The following is a 24,553-nucleotide window of genomic DNA, read 5'->3' on the forward strand; positions in this document are numbered from 1 at the left end:
TAGATGATACGATAGAGTGGCTTGACTAGCTTTTCTGGCTTCTATTGCACAAGGGATTCCAGTATTGAGCTAAATACACAGTTTCTGCTTTCCAGTATTGCAGTGTTAAACAAATGATTTTAAAAGCTCCCAAGTATGAATTATATCTTTCAGGGGGAGCAGAAAGAGGGCTTTTAGTTTGCACTCTCAGTAGTGCAGTGGAGCTTTCAGCAAAAACGATTCAAATTAATAACGTGTCTTACACTTTGCCTCTTTGTTAGAAAATCTACCAAGCGAGAGCAGCAAGTGGGGCTGCAGAGGGATGGTAACTGTGAGAGGGAAACCTCCCTCTGCTGAGTCCCCGAACCGATGATAGAGGGGATAGACGCAACCCTCCCCCACCCCTGCCTTGGGGCGGCCAGGGCTGTTTCGAGTCTGCAAACCACGGCAGCATGGAAGAGTGCCTTTTTTTTTTCCCTTTAAAAAGTTTTCAGGAAGTCTGGAGGAGGGGCGATGCTGTTTCTTTTTTGTTATAATGGGCCCCTTTGTGGAGATGGAAGAGAAGAGATCTATGTGCCTGCGGGGCGCGGGCTTCCCGGTGTCTCCCAAGGTAACTTCCCAGGGCTCCTAAAGGCGCCGGGCCCCCGCAGTGCGGGGCGAAGGGAGGGGGCTGCTCCGGGATGGAGCTGATGGTGCTGCTCAATGCCCTGGTGACTCGCCTGCTTTTCGTGCTGCACTCTCTCATCGGGGTCTGGAGAGTGACTGCGGTGAAGAAAGAACCCAAGTACTGGCTGCTGGCACTGCTCAATCTTCTCCTGTGCCTGGAGACAGGGCTCACCCTCAAGTTTAAGCAAGGCAGAGGCTACAAATGGTGAGCATATCCCGGCGGAGCCCCTTTTGCTTCTTTGCATGTACTTTGCTGGAGATGGGACGCTGCCCCCGAGAGCAGGGGCTGCCCCGGCCCCGGCGTTCAGGGGTCGCGTTTGCTCCCCGACTGCTCCTGGGCGGCGGGAATGGAAAACTGGTAGAGTTCGACCAGTCCATTGCCAAACAGAGGGCTTTCAGGAGGGGCAGTTCTGCAGCAGACTACTCGGGAGCCACTCTGTATAGTTGTGCGTGTATCCATACTAACAATGAAGAGTGTGGGAATGTAGCTGCAGGCAAGAGGTGGATGCTGTGAAGCTGCGGGCTGGGGACGCTGGGGGCACCTCCTGAGCCACTGCCTGTCGGGTCTACACACTGCAGAGGGATACTGGGGCACCCACAGAGATTCCCTGCATTTCATACTCTGTCCTGTCGTGCCCTGGTTTGCACCTCCTTCCCTAAGGGCTGTATTCCCATTCCCTCCTCCTTCCAACAGTGCTAACACCATGCTAGTGCGTGAACCTAAACTCAGTGACAAATAAAAGATGAGTGGCAACCGCTCTTCTGATACAGCAAAAGTGGCTTAAATATTTGGATTTGAGAGGCTATTCCAGAGGGGAACTTTCATGCCTGAAATGCTGCCCTAGAAATGAACAAAAAAGTTAGTCATCGCAGAGCTTGCCCAAGCACATGGGTTTTTACGTGCATCTAAAGAATTGCTGCTGTCATCTACAGCTCATCAGCACTCAGGCAGCCAAAACAAGTGTGCTGTGAAAAGGAAGCGGTCCTGCAACCTAATTGTCAATATTTCACTAGGACCTTTTATTGTTAAAAAACTCAAACTGCAGGCAGGCCCTGAGACAAATCCAGAGCCCTAGAGTATTTCCACGTTCTTAAATTCCTGCCCGTTGCAACCTGTGAAACTCATCATAACAGAAGTAGTATTGTGTGACAATTCACACAAGTGCTCCATGCCCTAAATTTGAATGTAATAAAAGCAGCGATAATGTCTGGGACACTGGAAAATTTAACAACAGCATAGCCCCAGATGCAGTTATGGCAGATTGAGCAGACCCAATTCACTTGGGAAAGGAGGCAGCAACAGAGTCTTCATGAAGGAACACTTGCTATGGCAGCTTTTGGAAAATCCAAAGAAAAAAAGATTCTGAAAGCAGATCCATGTTAGATTAATACATGTGCTAAAAGACTGGGCTATGTTTAGTTAGAAGGAAATTTTGAAAGTGGATGTGGTCCAGTGCCTAAAACAGCACAGTAAAGACATTTACAGGTAGAGAACTGTAGACAAATGGTCAGTATCTATTTGTATCAGGGTAATTTTCTACTCCAGTGGGAAACACATTTAGAACAGGAATTATCAGAAGCATTTATAGAAACACCTCTACAGACAGTCACCGATCCAAGCAAGGGGCAGACTGTGCTGCAAGGCTCCTGCCTCCAAGAGCCTCATATTGTCTCTGCTCATTACTGACAGAGAACTGTTCCTTATTACACCAGCATAAAACATTAAATGGCACATGTTGAGAAAAAGTATTCTTGTGAGCCTGGCCATGTAACATTTCCTCTAGATTGCCCCTTCTGACAGAAAGGCAGGGTTAAAGCCCCTGAAGTCTCCTGGCCTGATCTGGAATCATTAGCTCAGTACTGCTAACCTGCCAGCTGGACAGATTTTTCATGTGCTCAAGTCCTACAGGAAACACTGTAAAATATGTTAGTTCTTCCATTCAAATGAGAGGTGTGTTCTCTCCCAAAATAACCATGCTAAAAACCCACAGAATCATAACTTCTTTTTTTTTTTTTAAAGAGCTAACAACAAAAAACTCCACTGTCAAAACAAACAACACTTCCAACCTTGAAAAAGAAAACAAAACCACTATGAAAACCCAGACTACTTTACGGGGGATTGTTTGAAACGTTTCAGAGCAGCTCAGCAACCCAGTCATTTCCCTGAGCAGCAGGGTTTTTTTCTTTTCTCAATATCTAATCTCCCCACTGGAAAAGTCATGATTATCAAAATAAAGGTACATTCAGTATAGGAACAAACAATAAATGCAACAGCATTTGACCGAAGTGTTGCTCTAGTTGCGTACTTATAAGCAATTCAGATTCACTGCAGAATGTGCCAGTGGCAGGACAGAAGAAAACCAAGCAAATGTCCTGAGTTTGACTCCACTGCCCTGTCCTGGGCCATACATATACGTGATACAAAGGCAGCTGAGCATCTCAGCAGTGTTGCAGCAATGCTCACTCATTGGAGAGCAGAATCAGATGGAACATTAATGGCATCACACCTCATTCCTACTCCAAAAGGATCGGAATTGCCAAAAAAACCCCACCCCAAACAAATGTCATCTGTTTTACAAGAAAACATCAACTCTCACAAGAATCAGTACTTGCAGAGGGAGTCATAAAACCTCTCCATGACTTCTGCATAAACCCAGCTAAAGAAGCTGAAGATAATAAAGTTTCATCATCCTAAGTGATACAGAAGACTGGCAAGGAAAGAAGAACTAAAGACAGAAATCCTGAAGAATTATACAACTGCCAGCACGAATGGGGAAACAAGGCCAAGACCCATTTTCATAAACCCATTTTCAGTGCACAGCCTGCACTGAAGGACTTGCTACTGAAGAAATACTTGTTATAGGCAAACTGATGCTATTTCTACATTTCCAGTGTCAATGCACAGGATTCTGACCCACAACCTTTATCCCAGCATCACTCAGTAAAATGACTCAATGCGTTAATTCACTCCTCATGAAATCAGAAAGAGCATGTTAGCTAGAGGCTTTTTAAGTACAGAGAGTGCTGTGCTGGAAATCCAAACAGCAAATTGCCTTTGTTTAGTTCTTAAAAAGAGATTTTAAATAAACTTCCATATATGATCCTAGATGCATGTACAAATAAACCTGTGATTTATAGTACTGACACAGCATCAGTAATACAGCAAAAATAGCAATTCTTATTTGCAGTTACCCTATTTCTTAATATCTCATATGGTAGAGGCACAAGATAACTTTTCAGTGCAGATAACATTTGGATATATGGCATTTATGATGTGTTATAATACCAAAATATCTTTTCTTTTCCTTCACAGGTTTTCACCAGCAATATTTTTATATTTGATTTGCACAGTACCATCACTATGGCTGCTAGAAATTCATCATGGGACTCAGGTATTTATTATGAGACAAGATGAACTAGTTTGAAATCGATGCATTATTTGATGGGTTGGATTTGGGCATACAGACAGAAGTCTGCCAAGTCTTGTTACAGTTCTCTATTTCATATTGGTGGGTCTCCCAAGCCAGCTATACTATAACTACTGTGCAGTTCCTAATTATCAGATAATGAGCCTCATTCCTAGCTAAAAATGAGACCATTTATTTGTATTTATCTGGGGAACTGAGGACTAGAAGTTTGAAAAACACAGCCTTTCACTCCCAGATTACCAGCATGAATCTTGCTCAATATGATGAAAGAATTTCATTGCTTTGGAGGCCTTTGTAAAATAAAGTATGAGTTTCACAGCACTTAAAAGCAGATAACACAACTCCAAAAATGTAAAAACTGAGACAGATGTCAGTGAAAGGGGTCTTATACTCAGGTTACCTCATATTTGCTGCAACCTAGGAAAACACTCACTGGTTGTTACCACGACCAGTAATTTGTCTGTCACTGTTTATGTTCTTTCTTTCTTTGTGCTGCACAGTAAACTCGGAGGGGGGTGTCCTGATTCCAATTCAGGACTAAAACACGCGGTAACACTTTTGAAGGCAATTGTTCTGGGGTCATTTAGGGCCAGAACAGTCACTTAGCCCAGCAGTTCCCATTGAGTGAACCATCTCCTCATGCAGGCTGCTTTCAAGTCCCTATAGCACTTCCATGTAGTAAAAAGGAGATTTTGTCTATCCCAGCATTTGCACATATGCAAGGCCTTATATCCACAGCAGTAAAGGTTCTGATTGAAGCAATAAAAAAAAAAGTAACAGAAGAAAATACATAAATTAGACTAAGAAGACATAGTGCCTTATTTTCTCCTTTGAAACATTGTTAGAGTCCACAGAAGCATAATCAAATATTCAAAATTGTGTTTACACTGAAAATGCCTGAGGCTTTTTCTAAATAGAGCAGCAGGAATTTATTGTCTTCTTGTTTTCCCAAATCTCCTTAAACAGTCACAGACAGGTAACGTGGATATTGAGAAGATTTGTCATAGTTAAACCTGGTCCAAGAAACAGGCTAATTCTGTAGTCAAAGGCAGCAGTTTATTTCCCAAAATGATGTTAGAACATGGTATACTTTGTTCTTATTGATATACTGCTACTGTGAATTAAAGGGGAAGTATATCAAGTTAACAGCTTAGTTTATACCTGGAGAGATAGGATAGAGAGTTCTGGAAACACAATCTAACAGATTCAAAAACAATACCTCCAGAAGGTGAACAGCCCTCCTATCAATTAACCTCAAACACAGTACCCTGATTAGGACTACTCTCAATACTGAAGTATTCCTGGGACTTTCCTTATTTAAATACTAACAGAATGTGTAATTATGCTAGATCAACACTTTTAATTTATTCACCACGAAAGCAGTTTGTGGTTTTTAAGGCAGTAGAACTTTGATGTTGTGTTGAATCTTTACCAGGAAAGATCAGGTGCTTGTGTTGGTGTTGTTATTTAAAGCAGGTGTTAATAGGCAGCCCCCCTCCCTAAGACAGAGGCAATTCTGCCTCTCTGTGTACTGCAGAACCGGACATAAGTAATACCATTCATATATCAACAGTGAAATACTGATTGCATAGAAACTACTGCTTTGTGGTAACATATTCGGGAATGAAATACATGTTTGGGAGAGATGCTAAAGTAAATTGAACTGTACTGAGAGAAGACATTGCTGTCTGCAAAATAGAGTGTCAAGAAAATTAAAACCATTTAATCCATTAAAATTCCCAAACATTCTTTCTTAATAATGTACAATATCTCAGAAAAAGAAATACCTCTGTTACCTTTTCAAATGCCAGGTGTATCACTGCCACAGAAAGCAATAACTGACCACCTTTTGCAGGGCTTACCCGACTACCAGTGCTGGAGTCAGTGTAGGCTTCCAGTCAGTAATAAGGCAGATACTTCAAACCTCATACTAATTTTTAACCACCTTAAATTGAATATTTTGAAGAAATAGTGAATATTACTGTCCATTCCCTCATTCTGAGGTGGGATTCTCTTACCAGCTAAAATTATAGCATAATGATCTCCTCAAAGTGATCTTACATCTTTCACTATTTCTTCCCTCCCATACCCATTATATTCCTCAATTTGGAAAATAGCTTAAGCAATCATTTCTCCCTGTTTTACATTTCAGCTTTCCTGTATGAGCAAAATGAAGCAATCAGGGGTGCTTTGAATTTCTGACATCACACGTGTTGCCATAGTAATGGCCACACTGTTTGCAGCAAATCACAGACAGCAAGCAGGGTACCTGTTGCTTGGCAGAGGGCTAGGCTCTACCAAAACATCCTCAGCCTGCACAGCCTCCATGCACATTAACAGGTTAAATGTCACGGTTGAGTACCCTCAAGTGCCAATTTTACCATCCCAATGCTGGACCCAGCTTGAAGAGTTTTAGCTAACCTCCGTTTTATTTGGGAATAATGGATTGTGAATAACATGCAAACAGAAATTGCCTGAATTAGTTTGGTGTTCCAGATGTCCCCCATGCACTGGCAGTGAGCTCTCTGTGGGCCATACACTGAGATGTTGCCATGTCATGCAATAGCATTTCTGTTTTGATTAGATGTTTTGTAAATCAGAGGTGTGTAAGCTTCATCTCAGAAGAAAGAGAAAGTAAACAGAGCTAGAATTTATACAAAATGGGTATAACTTCCTCCTGTTCTATCTTTGCACAGAAAAAAAAAAAAAAAAAAGGCATTTTTATTTAGCTAGATACAGTCTCAATACCTAGGAGTGACTGGGGTCTAGTATTAAAAAGGTAAACCATGTTTATCAAATGCCTGTGAAACACAGTATTGAGTTTTTCTTTGTCATGTTCCCATTAAGTCACTGCACATCCATAACTTGCTAGGTAAATATGCCTGGCATCACCAGCCCTATTTACGTGCATATACATGTTGAAAATAAAGGCTCTTCTCCAAACTTTCAAGTGAATCACTTCACAATCACTACTTAATAAATATTCAGAGAGGAACAAACTGAAATAAGACATGAACATACTTAAATGAAAAAAACCAGGAGCCTGCTTAAACAACTGGCTTTTGCAGATGCAATTTTCCATTTCCTGCCTGCAAACAGTTGAGAAGAGCTATGGACTGGCCCTGGGAGTGCCATTCAGTCCAAGTTCATGGAGCCTTGCACTGGAATGGAAACCCACTTCTCAGCTGGAAATACTCACAAAAGTGACAGACACCAATAACTCAAATTAATTTTCTTAGAGATATTTCCTGCCCCTTTGTGCCACTAGAATAAGATAAAAAGAGGTCCCTTGCAAGCCCCCTGTAAGCCATGGCATGCTTTCCTCCACGTCCTCCCAGCAGTGCGAGCTGCTGACCCCTGCAGCTCCTCTGCGGGTGTGGAGGGCATGTGGATCAGCCCTGAGATGATCCATAATTGGATGTGCTTGCTGGTGGCCCAGGGAGAGCCACACCACATGCTCAGAGCAGCACTCACACACCTTGCTACCCACACACCGTAACTGCTGCAGGCTCCTGTTTCGGTCCTGTCCTTCAGCCGCCTGACTGACTTACTGGATGTTGGCACAGAGTTTGGGAAGGGATTTCCACTGTCCTTGCACATACAGCAGGTGTGGCAAGTAGGCTGCCCTATGTGGGTTCTGCCTCAAGTTCAGCAAATTTATCCCTGAGCAACAGGGTTTTAAAACACCAATTAAAAAAATCTCCAAACGTGGATGTGAAGTTTGATACAGGTTCATGGCTCTTGTCCTCTTACCGTGCCAGACCAGGCAAGGGTGAGCTCAAATGCAGACAATGACAAAACAAAGGCTGTTGGAGTCAGCCTTCCTCCTCCTCCATGAGTTGGCAATCCCTTTGCCTTACCCAGGCTACTTGTTGATATTCACTTAATATTCTGGGGTGGTTAGGGTAGTTATGCAATTTAGGTCATGGCCTCCTCGGCCAACTATGTCACACTGCCTGTGCAGGTAATCCAGAAAGGCTGACTTCGGGCTGGTCTCCATAGATTTTAGGCTTTTTCTATAGGCAACCGATATAAATGTCTCTCTAGAGCACTAGTTAAATTTGATTTCCAAAATATCCTCTGAACAAGATGTTTTGTCTCTCTCCTGTGGCTAAAGGGCAAACCCAGGGAGATTAGCCCCGCAAGGCTGTAGCCAGGCAGAGTACCAGCCCCTCCATCTCACTGTTTCCATGGCCAGAGCTTTAGACTTCCCTCTTCCAAATGGAAATATCATCTTCCCCCACATCTGTGTGTCAGTCTTTCAACACTCTCACACCCACCGTCTAAATAAGATAAACATTCAGCTTAGGAGTCTTTACCACCAATTATAAAAGCAATGAGCACTGACATTTTTTCCAGATTTTTCAAGTCACAAGAAGTTTATCTACCACAAGGTCAGGCAAGAGGCAGCATTTATTCAGATACTGAGCAACATTATCAGAGGCCAAGTGAAGTATCAAAGTAGAATCTGAAATTTGCTGGGATATGTTGCCCTTGTATTGGCAGGCATTATGCTGAACACAGCTACTCAGTATGCACTCAAACACATTCCAATTGTTGCAGAAAATCACTCCCTGTGCAATAAAATGGTAGGGGGCCCAATGGAGAAATGCAAATCATCTGCTGTTCTCTGGCACAAATAGGACAGGATAAAAGTCTCTAATACCAGCATGGTCTGATTATCTAATTACTCTCCTTTTATTACAATGAAGAGAGATGTTAAGGTGTTGTTATGAAGACAGATTTTGGAACCATAACCCCCCAGTTACTCCTGGGCCAGCCTTGGGTGTGAAGGTAGAAGGGTAGGGCAGTGCTGCAGATGCAACATAGCCCTGCCACTGGTTTACTGCAGTTGGAATAACAGTATGTTTTAGCCAACATTTAGTTTTCCAGAGCACTGGGTACTTGGAGAAAGTATCCAGTACTTTTTTCTACTCTGGGGGGGTAGGCAACAATAAAGGTCCATTTTTCTTAAATATTCCTGTATTTCACCTCACACACTTATGAATTTCCTTACAAAATAAGGCACAGCGGGGGCAGAAATGGCATAGAATACAACCCAAATATCCTACCCCAACTCACAGAAAAATGAAACAATGGCATTTTCTGAAAACTTTTTCTGGATAGTAGAGAATAGGAGCAGATATTTTGAGAACAAGTTTGAATATAGAGCCTGACCATGAACATAACACATCAGACTGACCGTGACCAATTTTTACCTTATTTTACTGTTTTAGCCAAAGAGAGCCCATGTAGGAACCCAGTGGCCTGTTCAGGAGAGCTGCAAGCAGATCACATTCAGAGTGCAGACTTGACAGCATAGAGATGTCACCCACTGAATCAGTCTTTGAATTTACATCCTCTTCTGCAGTACAACCCTACACTTCCTCAGGGACCTACCAACACACATCACTCTTGCCCTCACGAGAGGAATTTCTCCTTTCTGAACAAGAGGGGAACTACATTCAGAGTGAGCACCTTTGTAAACATCAACAGTGTTTCACAAATGAATCCTCTACAGTTCGGCAAAACAGGACACACTCAGCCACAGAGCACACCTGCTCCCTGTGTGGGATGTTTATGCATGTGTCATGTTTTTGTTCACAACAGTACTGTGGTAATGAGCCTGGGGCAGTTCAGGTGAATGTCAGCAACCAAGACTTCAATCAATCCAGAGACAGCAGTCATGGAAATGAAGGAACGGATCACCACATCATTCAGACGGTGGGACACTTTTCCTATTCCTAGTAGAGATCTTACGATAATTAGAGCAATTAGAGAGAAAAGCTTCTTGCAGAGTGAGTAAAACTAAATACATATATCTAATTTCAGAAAAGCACATTGTGAAAATGCTGCATACTAACTATTGTTGCCAAGACAAGTGTCTGTGTAAAGAGGAGACTCTCCCACCACTCTCTTCCAGATCTCAGTAACTGAACTTAGAAAGTGTCAGGGTGATGATCCTGCAAAGGATAATGCTCAGCTGAAAAATGAGAACAGGAGGAGTAGTACACAGAGAAAGACTTGCTATTCATTATCCAAAGTCTGTATTAACATGCCTTTTTCAAATTAGGCCTGCCAGATAGAAATGATTTGCTCTCATACAATATGAGAGAGAACAAAAAGCAGGCTCAAGGACAAATAGTCTCTGAAGGTACTTATAGTGTCAGTCTGCTGAAGTTATAGTATGCCATTGTTGTCTTTTAAACAGGCTAAAGTCTTTGTCAATCAGCTCTCCACAATCTGTGAGACTGTATGGACACTGGCACTCCACCAGACTTTTCTACTGCTTCTAGTAGTTGGGAGATGGCTTCTCCCCATTGGAGTCGAAATCACCCGGGATCAATTGTCTCAGCTGCTTCTCATGTTTGTGGGAACAGCAGCAGATATACTTGAATTTGCCAGTGAAACCTTGGACATTGAGGATGTTCGGTAAGGACTTTTTGCTGATTTAAATAACTTGCATAGTGCAAGATGCTTGTGTAATGTGCAGTGTTCAGACTGGTGAACTGTATTTCCCATAGAAAACAGAAGGCTACATTCAAAGGCTCTGTTTTCCTACTCTTGCCTTTCCCTTTGTGAAAGGCTTAAGTCCTACAAGCTTTGTTAGTCCTACAAGATTTTCGCTGTTGCCAGCAGAAAAAGCATGTCAGATCCATCACAATAAAGGGTTCAAAGAGCCAAACAAGTAGCAGAACTGCGATGCAGCATCAGTTCTTTTGGCTACAGGAGCTGAAACACTGGATACATAGTAAGCCTCCTTCAGGTTAATGAATTGTTTTAAACTGGCAAGGGAGCAACTAGAGTTTCCTTTAGTGATTCATTATCCAAGTTGCTTCTTCGGTTATCTCACATGTGCTTTCTTCATGATAGAATGACAAAGTGTTCAAAGATAAGGAGAAAGGGAGTGACAGTCTGGTGTGAATTTTCAACTGTTGTGACCTCTCCCAGAGAAAGTAAGCTCATCTCCCCCTCACAGTGCTGAGAGATGAGCTGTGAACATCTATCATAAAGGAAAAGAGTCACAGAAGAGGTTCATCCTCCCAAAGAAATACTATTTTGTTTTTGTTAATATCAAAGCAACGTTTTTAGAGCAGGAAAAGAGGTCCCTCCCCCTTGGGAGAGAAGCTTAAGGCTTCCAAGGAATGTAATCACTGCAAGGGTAAAGATATCTCCTCTTTGAGCCACAGAGTCTATTTCCATATGCTTATCATTATAATGTTAGCATCAGATATTTAGTGTAATTACACAGCTGGAACATGCAGCCTGAACAGCAAAAATTCCATACTAAGAGGTGCCTCTGTTTTCCTTAGTCTTTAATCTCAAGAGCATGCATTAATAAAATCACTCTTTCATTCAAACACTCTAAATGACATTCCAAACACAACAGGAAATATTTTTTATTATCACATAAGGAAACCGCATCTTTATTGTTATCACTTTTTTCCCCCCTCCCACAGGAAGAATTATGCTCTCATAAATGCAATTCTTGCTGTATGGACCTGGAGTATGCTACAGTTTCCACTTGATCTTGCAGGTTAGTACTTGCATATAGACAAGAAAAGAGAAAAAAACGCTCTTTAGTTTTCACTGGCACATCTTGTGGCTGTGCACACACTACAGGCTATACTGAGGACTTCTGGCAGAGAGCAATTTATATGACAACGACAGCTTTTGAAGAAAGCCCATTATGGTTTCTTTTAAGGAAATGCTTGTTTCTGGGTAACCTCTGATCTGCCTGATAGAACTCTCTACTTTCAGAAAAAAGAAGAAAAAGCATTGCAATATTGTATTGCTCCAGTTGCCTGTTGCTGCCTTAAACTTCACCATGAGAGCTCTCAAGTTAGATCTGGTCTATTATATTATGTCTCCAATGTGGGTAGGTTTCTAGACCTTGTGGAGAGACAGGCAATTATTAACCACAGAGAGCAGCACAGCCAAAAGCACTGGGGACATTATCCCAGGAGAAATTGCCTATTCACAGGAAACCTAAAGGACCATATGATGTTGGGACTGTACACCCTTACCTTAATCTAAAAGGCCCAATTATTCAGCCAGCTCAGGGTGGTGTTTGTCCCTGGGCAGAACAGGCTTTGTAATGACCAAGAAGAACAATGAAAGCTGTCCAAGTCCTCATCTGTTCCAACCATTTTGTTCTCCAGTCACTAAAAGTTTGCAACACAGGTATAGTAGTCCAAAGATGCTTATCCTCATAGAATCATAGAATAGATTGGGTTGGAAAAGACCTCCAAGATCATCAAGTCCAACCCCTGATCCAACTCCAGTTACTATATCATGGCACTAAGGGCCACGTCCAATCTCTTTTTAAAAACCTCCAGGGATGGTGAATCCACCACCTCTCTGGGTAGGCCGTTCCAATGCCTGATAACCCTGTCTGTAAAGAATTTCTTCCTAATATCTAACCTAAACCTCCCCTGGCAGAGCTTGAGCCCATGTCCCCTTGTCCTATTGTTGGTTGCCTGGGAGAAGAGACCAACCCCCACCTGGCTATAACCTCCCTTCAGGTAGTTGAAGAGAGTGATGAGGTCGCCTCTAAGCCTTCTCTTCTCCAGACTAAACAACCCCAGCTCCCTCAGCCTCTCCTCATAGGACTTGTGCTCAAGTTCCTTCACCAGCCTCGTTGCTCTTCTCTGGACCTGCTCCAGCACCTCAATATCCCTCCTGAACTGAGGGGCCCAGAGCTGAACACAATACTCAAGGTGAGGCCTCACCAATGCAGAGTACAGGGGAAGGATCACTTCCCAGCTCCTGCTGGCCACACTGTTCCTGATGCAGGCCAGGATGCCATTGGCCTTCTTGGCCACCTGGGCACACTGCTGGCTCATGTTCAGCCTCCTGTCGATCAGCACCCCCTGGTCCCTTTCTGCCTGCCTGCTCTCCAGCCACTCTGTCCCCAGTCTGTAGCGCTGCAGGGGGTTGTTGTGGCCAAAGTACAGGACCCGGTACTTGGCACTGTTGAACTTCATTCCATTGGAGTCAGCCCATCTCTCCAGTCTATCCAGATCCCTCTGCAGAACCCTCCTGCCTTCCAGCAGGTCGACACTCCCTCCCAACTTGGTGTCATCTGCCAATTTGCTGATGATGGACTCAATCCCCTCATCTAAATCATTGATAAAGATGTTAAAAAGGACTGGGCCCAGCACTGACCCCTGGGGAACACCACTGGTGACCAGCCGCCAACTGGATGCAGCTCCGTTCACCAGGACTCTCTGGGCCCGGCCCTCGAGCCAGTTCCTGACCCAGCAGAGTGCCCCTGTCCAAGCCATGGGCTGCCAGCTTTTCCAGGAGTATGCTATGGGAGACAGTGTCAAAGGCTTTGCTGAAGTCCAGATAGACCACATCCACAGCCTTTCCCTCATCCACCAGGTGGGTCACCTGATCGTAAAAGGAGATAAGGTTGGTCAAACAGAATCTGCCCTTCCTAAACCCATGTTGGCTGGGTCTGATCCCTTGTCCATCCTGTAGCTGCTGTGTGATTTCACACAGGATAATCTGCTCCATAACTCTGCCAGGCACCGAGGTCAGGCTGACAGGCCTGTAGTTACCAGGGTCAGCCTTGCAGCCTTTTTTATGGATTGGGGTGATATTTGCCAACTTCCAGTCATATGGGACCTCCCCAGTGAGCCAGGATTGTTGGAAGATGATGGAGAGCGGCTTGGCAAGCTCTTCTGCCAGCTCCCTCATTACCCTAGGATGGATCCCGTCTGGTCCCATAGACTTGTGAGGATCCAGATGACTCAGTAAGTCACTATTTCCTCCTGGACTATATAGGGGACTATTTGGTTTCCTATCTCTGTTTACCAGCTCCAGAGGCCAGTTGCCTTGAGGGCCACCTGTCCTACTGGTAAAAACTGAGGCAAAGTAGGTGTTAAGTACCTCAGCCTTCTCCTCATCTCTATTAACTATGTTTCCCTCCAAGTCCCTCAAAGAATGGAGGTTTTCTTTGCCCCTCCTTTTGTTATTAATGTATTTATAGAAGGACTTTTTGTTATCCCTAACAGAAGTGGCTAATTTAACTTCAAATTGCGCTTTTATATCCCTGATTTTCTTTCTGCATGATCTAGCTGTCTTCCTGAATTCTTCGTAAGTAGCCAGCCCTTTCTTCCACAGTTGGTAAACTCTCTTTTTATCCCTGATTTCCTTCAGAATCTCCCTGTTTAACCAAGCTGGTTGTCTTCCCCACCGGCTTGCCTTTCGGCACACCAGTACGGTCTGTTCCTGTGCACTCAAAACTTCCTGCTTGAAGCACATCCATCCCTCCTGGACCCCCTTGTTTTCAAGGGTTGTTTCCCAGGGTATGCTCTGGACTAGACTTCTGAATAGGTCAAAATCTGCCCTCCGAAAGTCCAGTGTAGAGGTTTTATTGTTGTTTCGCCTTGAATCTCTGAGTATTGAAAATTCTATTATTTCATGGTCACTATTTCCCAGGCGGCCTTCGACCACTACTTCTCCCATCAGCCCCTCTCTGTTTGTAAACAGCAGGTCTAGCGGGGCCTTACCCCTGGTAGGTTCATTTACCAGTTGATGAAGGAAATTGTCCTCTATACACTCCAGGAAATTCCTAGACCGCCTCTTCTCTGCAGTATTGAGCTCCCAGCAGATATCCGGCAGGTTAAAGTCACCCACAAGAACAAGGGCTGGCGATTTTGAGACATCTGCCAGCTGCTTGTAGAAAAATTCATCATCCTCATCATCCTGGTTGGGTGGTCTGTAACAGACTCCCACCAGGATGTCAGCTTTGCTGGCCTTCCCCCTGATTTTGATCCACAGGCACTCAACCTTATCATTACTGACTTCAAGTTCTAAAGAGTCAAGAGACTCTCTAACATATAGGGCCACCCCTCCACCTCTCCTACCTTGCCTGTCCCTTCTGAAGAGCTTGTAGCCATCCATGGCTGCACTACAGTCATGCGAGTCATCCCACCATGTTTCTGTGATGGCAACTACATCATAGCTTTCCTGCTGCACGATGGCTTCCAGCTCCTCTTGTTTGTTGCCCATGCTGCGTGCATTGGTGGACATGCGCTTCAGGTGGGCTACTGATTTTGTTCTTAACTCAGGCTTTCTGTCCTTAGGCTGATCACTGGAGAGCCTGGTTTCAATCCCTTCCCCCTTCAAACCTAGTTTAAAGCCCTCCTGATCAGCCTCGCTAACTTATGGGCTACAGTCCTCTTCTTCTTCCTAGAAAGATGAATCCCATCTGATTTTAAGAAACTAGGTACCATGGAGTTTGCCCCATGGTCAAAGAAACCAAAATTTTGATGGTGGTACCAGTCCTTTAGCCATCTGTTGAGGAGTTGGGCTTTTTTACTCCACTCTTTATCTAACTCCTCATCCATCCCAGATAGCACAGGAACTGAGGCAAATATCACCTGTGCTCCTGTCCCCTGAACTGACCGACCCAGTGCTTTGAAGTCTTTTTTAATTATCCTGGCACTTCTTTGATTAATGTCCTCACTGCCAGCCTGGACTACCACCAGTGGATAATAGTCTGAGGGCGGAATTAACTCAGGAAGTCTCTTACTAATATCCCTCACTCTGGCCCCAGGAAGGCAGCATACTTCTCTCTGGGATGGGTCTGGGCGACAAATAGGGCCCTCAGTTCCCCTCAGAAGGGAGTCACCGACTACAACTACCCTTCTTTTTTTCTTTATACCTGTGGTTGTAATCTGTCTATTAGACAGGGCCAAACCAGGAGGCTCTCCAGAGAGATCTTCTTGGCTGTCCTCTACCTGACTGTCTGGGTCCAGGGACTCATATCTATTCTTCAAGGGCACCCTGGGGGATGATGGGGGTCAAGAGAGAGTTCTTTTACCTCTCCCATTAGAGACCTGTTTCCATCCCCCCCCATCAATTTGGTCTGCTCCATCTGCCTTATAACAGGAGGGTCAGGGCTTCACCGTCTCCTCTTTGACTTCCTTAGGGTTCAAAAGGGTTTGACTCCACCACTCAATTTCCTTTTCACTCTCCCTAATGCACCTTAATCTCTCTACCTCCTCCTTAAGTTCTGCTACCAGGCACAGCAAGTCACTCACCTGCTCGCATCGTACACAGCTACCTCCTACACCATCCTCCAGTACCAACGTCAGGCTCAGACACTCAGCACACCCAGAGACCTGGGTGGCTGCATCCTTCTTCAAGGGGAGTGTCTGAGCAGACACACTCCTAGTATTAACAGCAATAATGGCTTTTGTTTTTCTGGAAACCATTGCTAGCTTTAAAAAACACACTCACCTACGAGAAGTGGGAGATGGTTGAGCCCTGCCTGCTTGAAATGCCTTGAAATTGCTGTGCCACACCCCTGTTAGTCTGCTCCTGTGGGGTGCGTGAGCAAAGCTCACTCACGCTCCTGGAGGCTCTTATATAGCCTCCCCTATCACCTGCTAACGAGCCTGACCCACCCCTCACTCACCTTAATCTGTTCTGAGGAGGAGCCAAGCCTGGGCATCTTATATAAAATTGGTTACTAGGTTGAAACTATGACTAAAATAAGTTAAAAATTCCTGACCATTTTTTATTATTATTTTATTCACTAGCCTTTTCTTCATGGACAGCACTAGGCTTTGTTTTCAACAGTAAAGTTATGAAAGTATTTCAGCTCAGCAGCTCGCCTCCTGAAAAATCTGATGCAATCACATTTCAGATTTATCACAGCTAAAATTCCTGTTATGGTAAAATACATTCTGTTACAGATGCACAGCACTCAGGTTTAAAAAAAAACCTCAACCAACCAAAAAACATCCCATACACATCACCACCATCCAGATAAATTCAAACAGCACTTAAACAATCTGTGCATTTTTTTCCCTCTGGCTGTTGCTTTTCTACTTGTTTAATTACATTTACCAGTTAGAAATTAAGTTATTGAACACACTTTTCCCTGAAATTATTATGGATACGGCTTATTTTAGGTACTTCTATACAGTTGCACAGATAGTACTTATTATTCAAGCATCAGAGTGTTTACTCATGCATCCAAGATGACGTAAAAGAAATTTTTAGGCACTTATGATTAGACTACAGCAATGCAGTTAGGACTATTAAACAGCAATAGCACAAAAACATATTAAAAAATTAGCTGCTGCTGAAGCCTTGCCTAATGGATTCAGCATATTTCTACATTCTACAGCTCATTTTGCATTTGAGTCTCATCTGGTTTCCCCCTCCCCAGCAATGACTCAAACAATAGAATTCTTTTGGCAAGCTGAAATATTTGGTGGTTGTTACGGTATCACAAGTAGTGATGTTTTTTAAACTAATGAGATCTCACTGTCCGAGAGAGGTTAGTTAGTTAAGCTACATGCATTTTTGTAAGAGACAGCCAAAATGGCCCCATACAAACCCTCCCAATGGTCCTTCTCTAGGCACCACAACACAGAAAGCATTTGAGCCCACCACCACCTTTATAGCCAAGGGGAACCCATGTATGCACATTCCAGCAGTTTTGTGCAATTGATACCCAGAAAACTAAGTAACTGTGGCTCAAGTCTTGCATGGCAAGCAGAAACCACACAGTGCTCAATACTGTTCTGCACTAACAGGACTTACTCATTCTGTGGCACATGAAAAAGGCAATGGTTATCTGGTGAATCTTTTAAAAGCAAGGTCTTAAACAACCTGGAACAAGCTGAAGTGCAACAGCTCAGCCTGCTCCTATTCAGCATAGTAGTTTTTTTCTTAAAGATACATGAATGATGTTATCAGCATGTTGATTTACCAAAGAAATGTCTGGGAAAGTTGTGAAGAAAGATTAGGTGATCTATTTCTGTTTCTTGCTTTAGAAGAGTATAAATACTGTTATCTTTGTGGGGTAGAAAAGGGGAAGTGGTTTTTGGTCCTGTTTGCTGGACCACATGAGTGCCTCACGTGAGCTGAGTGTGTTTTGCCGAAACAAATTCCAGAAAATTGATATGCTGTATGTTGCACAGTTCACAGTTGAATGCATTTATAATCCAGGGTACCCTGTCTTATAAGTGCCCTTTAAACCAACCCTGGCTTTGCTTCACAAAGTTGTTTTAACATAACTTTTTTGCTTCCAGTACAGCATATTGGCTGCAAACCAAGTACATCATCCAGGCGGATCCCCAGCCTGCTGCTGTGCAGGTACAGCGCGGAACTGTGGAACATCTGGGTCAGCCTTTTCATACAGGATGGGCCCTTCTTCATTGTGCGTTCAATCCTCATGGGCCACTTCAGAATATTCAATCAGATGCTGGTATTTTTTACAGCTAAGAATATCTTGGTTGTGACTCTACAGTTGTATCGTTTGGCAGTGATAATGTTCGACTTCCGTGCCACCATCCTACAGAAGAGCAGGAAAGGAGAGGTCTGTTGCTGCCCATGTGAGCCTTATGAGGCTCGTGCTCATGCTGCCAGTCACCATGACAACGAATTGAAAGAGCTGGTTGCTTTTCCTCCAAAAGAGGAATCCCAAGCTCCATCAGAAGATCACTGAGCAGTTACTGACTTGAAAGAAGTTGCATTTCCCACAGCTTCTTCAGAAGGGCTTCGCCTGTTTCTATGATCAAACACACCTTGAGTGCCTAAGCCATCTCCTCCACCATGAGAACATTAATTTCTTCTAAATTGTAGGGGAAATTTCTCAAGCAAATTCATAGGAACGGGACTTCCTTTTTAATCCATTTATATGGTGGGTTTTGACTAGTTCCATATTATTATTATCCACAGGATTTTGTAGCCGTAGTTTGTAGTAGAAAGGTTGTACCAAGAAAGGTTGGGTGCACTAACAAAATTGGTTATTACCATTGGTGGCACTGTGCTAACCTATGTACTTGCATGTATTCAGATAGACAGACAAACCTATCCATATGGGAAGTACAAAAGCATTTAGCTCTACTTGAATGGTTGGGCTATAACTCCAGTGTGACGAACAATATGTTCACTGTATATGGGAGCAACTTCAGCAGCAACAACTGTGCAAGTGAAGAGGGATGACAGATGTCTGCTGTTACTGTGATACCTGAACGTTGTTCATTCCATAAATTTAAGAAAACCTTCTTCAGATGTTACCTCATCCTTGGCTGGATTCAGTTAAGAACTATGCAACACCATGAAATTGCATATGAAAGACACAATCTGCATGGTCCAAATAACCTAAACCTTAAAAGAAAGCCAAAAGCAGCCTTATAGATCATTAGGAGACAACTGCATTTGCTAGAGGCATTTTCTACAGAGTTGCTTGCCTTTCTATTTCTACCAGTTAGAACACACGCACAGTTAGAACAAACACGCACAAAACCTCACCAAAATATTTGTAAATACTTTTTTTCCCTCTTGATTTCACTTTTCTTACAGGTGAGACAAGTTTTTAAAAAATCTCCATTTTATATGATTTTGTTAGAAGTGGCCAGACCCAGGCATACAATCTCACTAGAAAGAAGATGGCAATGCTGCTCAAGTTTGACAAGACAATCTAAGCAAAAGGATTCAGGCACCCACTTCACATTTCATAAAGCACCACAAGGTCCCCTGAAATAACTTGAGACATTGCCTGGTCTGGTGATCCATTTTTAAGACATGGCTACTAATTATTAATTTACACTTTTCACATTCGGAATGAACTACATATGTCCCAATTTCTCCCAAGTGCACACTTGAGATCAGTGTAAGGCCATTGACTTTGCTGGACTTGGTTTATAGAGGCTAAAAGTAAGAGAAGTGATTTTTGAAAGTCCACCTAAAAATTAAATTCTCACACAAAATGACAGGTGGTTTTACAAATTTCTGCATCCGTTCTGAAAGAGAGCAGAAAAGCATATAAAGTGACCTAATTAAGGTAATTTCCCTTATGAAATATGCCCAATTAAACACTGTTTTCTAAAGCCTCAGCCATCTAAAGCCAGAATCTGGTTTCAGGAATGAATAAAAAGTGTTTCTGCCACCACTGCAGCAGTCATACACTTATTTATCTACAGCCTGAGAAGCAATGACATTTATTCTTTAAAGGTGAACCTATTTAAAAATTCCAAACCCCAAAGATGTGCATATGTGTTTATGCTTGTGAGTTTTTCTTACTGTTTTATGCAGGATCAGACTCTTCCATTAGGAAAGAAGAAAATGCATAGCCATAAAGAAGGAAGTCTCATGTAGTTCATAGCCCTTTCTACCATTCATACAATAGTAATAATGTGCAATACCTCCTCCTCTTCTTATTTTGGGCCTTTTTCCAGCAGAAATTTAAAAAAAAGCCCATCATTATTTGCCATGGTATTGTGATGTAGACATATGGAGAGTGGAATGCAACTTCATTAAGGATTTTAATTCAAGTCTAGAGGTAAAATGTGACATTTCTGATGATGAGCTGTGCTGTCTAAAACCTTTCACACTGGGATGAATTTAGAATCAGTTGGTAGAACCACAACACAGCTCTTCCTTATGGATGCAAGCTGGGACTACTCACATTCATTTTGAGTTTACCACTTGCTGATATAGTAATTATCCTGTTAAAAGGATCACTGCTAATTAATTTGGAGTGTACTGAGCTTGCTAGAACATCATTCTAAATTCATCAGCACAAAAATTGCAGGATGTTCTTTTTTAAACTTGCTGTCTGTTTAAAGGCTTAGTTCAGCAACAAACTGCCTACTAGGCTCAGCCTGCAGCAAATGCAAGATCCCCTGGGGTCAGCAGTACAGAGACTGGTTATAGCAGGAATATTTTATAGAGAACTCTATTTCCTGGTCTTCAGTCTGTTCAATTTTAAACAGCAGGAAAGCTTCTAATCAGATTCATGGTAAGAAGAACCTGTTCCAGTGTCAGGTGGTTACTACTAGATCCCATTCCCATTCACTCAGACAAAATAGGCTAGATCCTCCTTCCTGCTTACAATAGGATTTGGACTTTCCTTTTCCTCCCCAGTATTGCAGTGATGGCAATCAGATTGCTTAAAAGCAAAAGAAAACCCAAACTGACAAACAAAGCACTTCAGTGGTGGGTAGACTACTACCTCCCCACCTCTGTGCAGAGGGGAATCACACATACCAGAGAGCAGCAGGAATGACATGCAGTTCCCTCTACTTCACTGAGAAGCCTGGGAATGGCAATTATGAAGTCTAGTAGCTCGCATGTTTTGGGCCGAGCAGCTGGAAGCCCTCCTCACCCTCGTGTTGCAAATGTTCTGAGCAGGAGGATGCAGCAGTGCATTTTGCAGCTGGCTGTTTGAGAGCCACTGTGCCATCCCACTGCCTTCCAGAATTCTGCACTAGGCAAGTGGTAGAATGGGTTCCCTTGAAGATCTGCCAGCATCTGTGGTGCACCCAAGCATGTCACATTTGCTGTGTAGGAAAAGCTGCAGTAAACTTTCAGATGGGGAAAATTCAAGCCTTCAAAATGCAAGAATTTCAGAACATTTATCTTAACAATTATTCACTTTTGAGTCAGAAGAATTACATTACTAAATCTGTTCTGCAAATAGATATCTGGCCATTTACTGTTATTTATTCTGGTTGTTCCTGCCTTGTCCTTTTAGATTATTCCATATTAAACCTCACTAAAATGTTTTACTACTTGTTTTTCCTGAGCTAAAATGTATTCCTCCTTTCCTCTGGACATTGGCTCAAATAAGCTCGTAGCCCTGAGCAGGAAAAACAACAAACAACAGCGATGATTTTATTGCATTCCTGTTGGTATTTGTACTGTACGATGTTCTCTGTGACCATGTGGAAATGGAAGAAAATGTGCAATTACTTTTAAAAAATTCCAACTGCACTTTGCAAATAAAAGGCAGTTACCTCAGGCATAGCTGCCAGTTTATTATGTGAGAGCTGATTGTTATATGTTCCCATTAATTATATCTTCCACATGCTGCTTTTCCTTTCCATGCTTCATAAGTTAATTACTTAGGCCAGATTCTGACTGCAGCCACTGCTTTGAAAACCTACAGCAACTGCAGTTAATTCCATTTGTTTCTGGATACGTTGTTCTTTATGCAGAACCTTTGCCTCCAAGTATGCACAGTGCAATCCCACAGAGGATGTGTTTAATATCTGCATACAGGAGGCATTTTACACAAACAATTATGTACATGCATTTAGATATCCACACACACCTGGCAATGCCCAATACATACAGCTTTTATTTCTGTTATGATCTGCGAGATTGCTCATAAGAACATTCTGCAGATGTCTCTAAAACACTTACAAAAATACCTAAATGTTACAAATGTCTTGAAACTCAGAGCTCTAAACAGTGATTTTTTAAAAAAAATTTGTTTTAAGTACCTTGGAATATATTGTTTCCACGCAGATTTCCTCAGCTGATTGAAACGTACTCAATTATTACTTTCCCCTCAAAAATAAAGTTTTTTAGAAGAGCATCAGAACAGAACACCAGCATCTAAAACTGCATAAGGCTGTTTCTCTGGTTCTGTGTCAACAGAAAATAGGCAAGTCTTGAAATCAGCAGGTTGGAGAGTCCTTGGCCCTCTATCTGGGGATTCGGTTCTCTACTTTTTTCACACTGTTCTATGAGGAAGGAAGTCTTTCCTTCCTTGTAAGAAGAAAGAAAACAGACTATTCCTAATCTGTAATAGTGAGGCAATAAAAATGGGTCACAGTGGCAGAAGTAGCAAAGATGTTTGCCCAAGATTGTTCATTGCACAAGCAGAGACATACAGCAGCACGGACCCCTAAGAGAACAGATACTCATGAATGAGAGAATCACATGTGAGCTGTGTTCTGAAAACCTTCCCTGGCCCTTTGCCAGCACAGGAAGAGTTCTTGACAGCCAGTTCTACTCCGGTGATCTCCAGGAAGCTGCTAGGACAGGAATTCCAGCTATCCCAAGTCTGTCTTGAAGGTGACCCTAAAATGCTCTGTGCAAACTTTCCCTAGTTTGGGCTCATTTGGGTCAGGTCTTTTCCCTTAAGGGTGGATAAAGGGGTAGGAATAAAAGCAAAGTAACTGTAAAAAACTTCATTTGTCAACCCAAATCCTCACCTCATCCACTCATACTGCCCTTCTTTCCTCAACCACATTTCCGCTTGTTTTCTGGGCCCACCTTCCAGATCTCAGCACATAGATGCTAAAAGATCTCAGACAAAAGATGCTAAACACTGCACTTCCCACTGCTGCCTGTGAAAATCTTTATGAAAGCACACAAGAATTCAGGCCAAAGATAAAGAAGAGCCAAGCCTACCTCTTCCTGTTAAAGATGAAAGCTATCTACAGCTGCCAAAGAGTTTCCTCCATTTGTTTGTAGCCTACTAGAGGGAGAAGAATCTTTTCCTGGGTAGTCTGTCTGTGAAGGACTAGCTTATTGAAACACCAGCATCATTTCCTGTAGCCCTATGGGTTAATAATATCTCTTTCAAACTATCATGAGGTCACACAAAGTTTGAAACAAGACTGTCCGGCTGTAAAGACAACGGAGTTGAAGGGTGATACAACATAACAGTGATGCCCTAACCCAGCATTTCTAACTCTGGGTGGTGGGAATGGCCTCCAAGCCAAGTAAAACAGGTCTGCATGAGTATCATCTGTAACAGTGGCTTGGAAGAGCTGAACTAAAAATCGCTCTAAAATCTTCAGTCTCCTATACTTCTAACTAATAGTATCCTGAAATAATCATACAGAATGGGTATAATAAAAACTAACACCCTTGCCCCTCAAAAGACTCCAGAATAGTGTTAGAATAGATCTACAGTGTAAAAAACTGGTTGAGTGTTGCCGTTCTTTCATTTGATATTATTCTGAATAAACTGATGCTTCACATTTGAAGAATGTGTCGGGCTTAATTTTACCTGACATCCTGCCTAAGTGCTTCAAAATTTCAGTCCCCTGATAGAATTCACAAAAAAGCTTGTCTTTCACAACAAACTTGGTAGAGGCCTTGTTGGAGCATCTTTCAGGATTGCAAGAGACAACAGTATGCTCAGCAATGGCAGTCCATGAACCGAGACAGCTGTCAGGCACTACAACTCACTGCAGCCCTAATCCTGCCTCAGTCAGCACTCACAGTGCCACTGCTGAAGATCAGCACTACACCTATAGTATTACAAGAGAAACATAAAAACAGGACTCATTTTCTCAGGCAACCAATCAGAATGTTCAAAAAGCACCTTCCGAAGATATTTATCGCAACTGCCAAACTAGAATACTGTCTTTTACTCATTAGAGGTCAGCCCTGAAGCAGTTAGCCTTCTCCCTGAGTGAGGGAAGAAAACTCTTTCTTCTTTCCTTCTCCTTCCAGATTTCACATTGAGGTGAAATCTAGTTGTTTTAATCCCGTAACAAACCAATACAAGTTAATATTCTGCCTTATGAGCTGCATATCAAGTCTAACTTGAAATTTAAGCTTCATTGTGGCAGAAAAGAAAAGATTATTTTGTGGCCTAATCCAAGGAATACTAATTAATTAAAAAAAACTATTACATGCAGAAAAAGGAGAGAATGCATAAGTAAGATTTGCCACAGGGGTATCCTGAAGCCATATGCCAGCAA

At 42.7% G+C, this 24,553-nt stretch overlaps 1 protein-coding gene and 1 long non-coding RNA gene across 2 annotated transcripts in view; one reads left to right on the forward strand and one right to left on the reverse strand.

Moving 5' to 3' along the window:
* LOC113950142 overlaps nt 1-24,553 on the reverse strand; it is a 147,665-nt gene that overhangs the window by 50,403 nt on the left and 72,709 nt on the right. The window lies entirely within an intron of this gene.
* On the forward strand, nt 522-23,742 carry TMEM26 (transmembrane protein 26). Its single transcript, XM_027649548.1, has 6 exons — nt 522-850; nt 3,959-4,037; nt 9,684-9,797; nt 10,285-10,505; nt 11,534-11,610; nt 18,134-23,742. The coding sequence occupies exons 1-6, from the start codon at nt 660-662 to the stop codon at nt 18,547-18,549; spliced, it is 1,098 nt and encodes a 365-aa protein (XP_027505349.1). The 5' UTR covers nt 522-659; the 3' UTR covers nt 18,550-23,742.

The sequence above is a fragment of the Corapipo altera genome, unplaced genomic scaffold, assembly GCF_003945725.1.
Source record: "Corapipo altera isolate COAL_440 unplaced genomic scaffold, ASM394572v1 53, whole genome shotgun sequence".
NCBI classification, from domain to species: Eukaryota; Metazoa; Chordata; class Aves; order Passeriformes; family Pipridae; genus Corapipo; species Corapipo altera.

Coding starts and splice junctions, on each gene's coding strand:
- TMEM26 (XM_027649548.1), top strand. CDS start 660: ATGGAGCTGATGGTGCTGCTCAATGCCCTGGTGACTCGCCTGCTTTTC. Junction 851..3,958: donor CAAGGCAGAGGCTACAAATG/GTGAGCATATCC, acceptor TTTCCTTCACAG/GTTTTCACCAGCAATATTTT. Junction 11,611..18,133: donor GTTTCCACTTGATCTTGCAG/GTTAGTACTTGC, acceptor TTTTGCTTCCAG/TACAGCATATTGGCTGCAAA.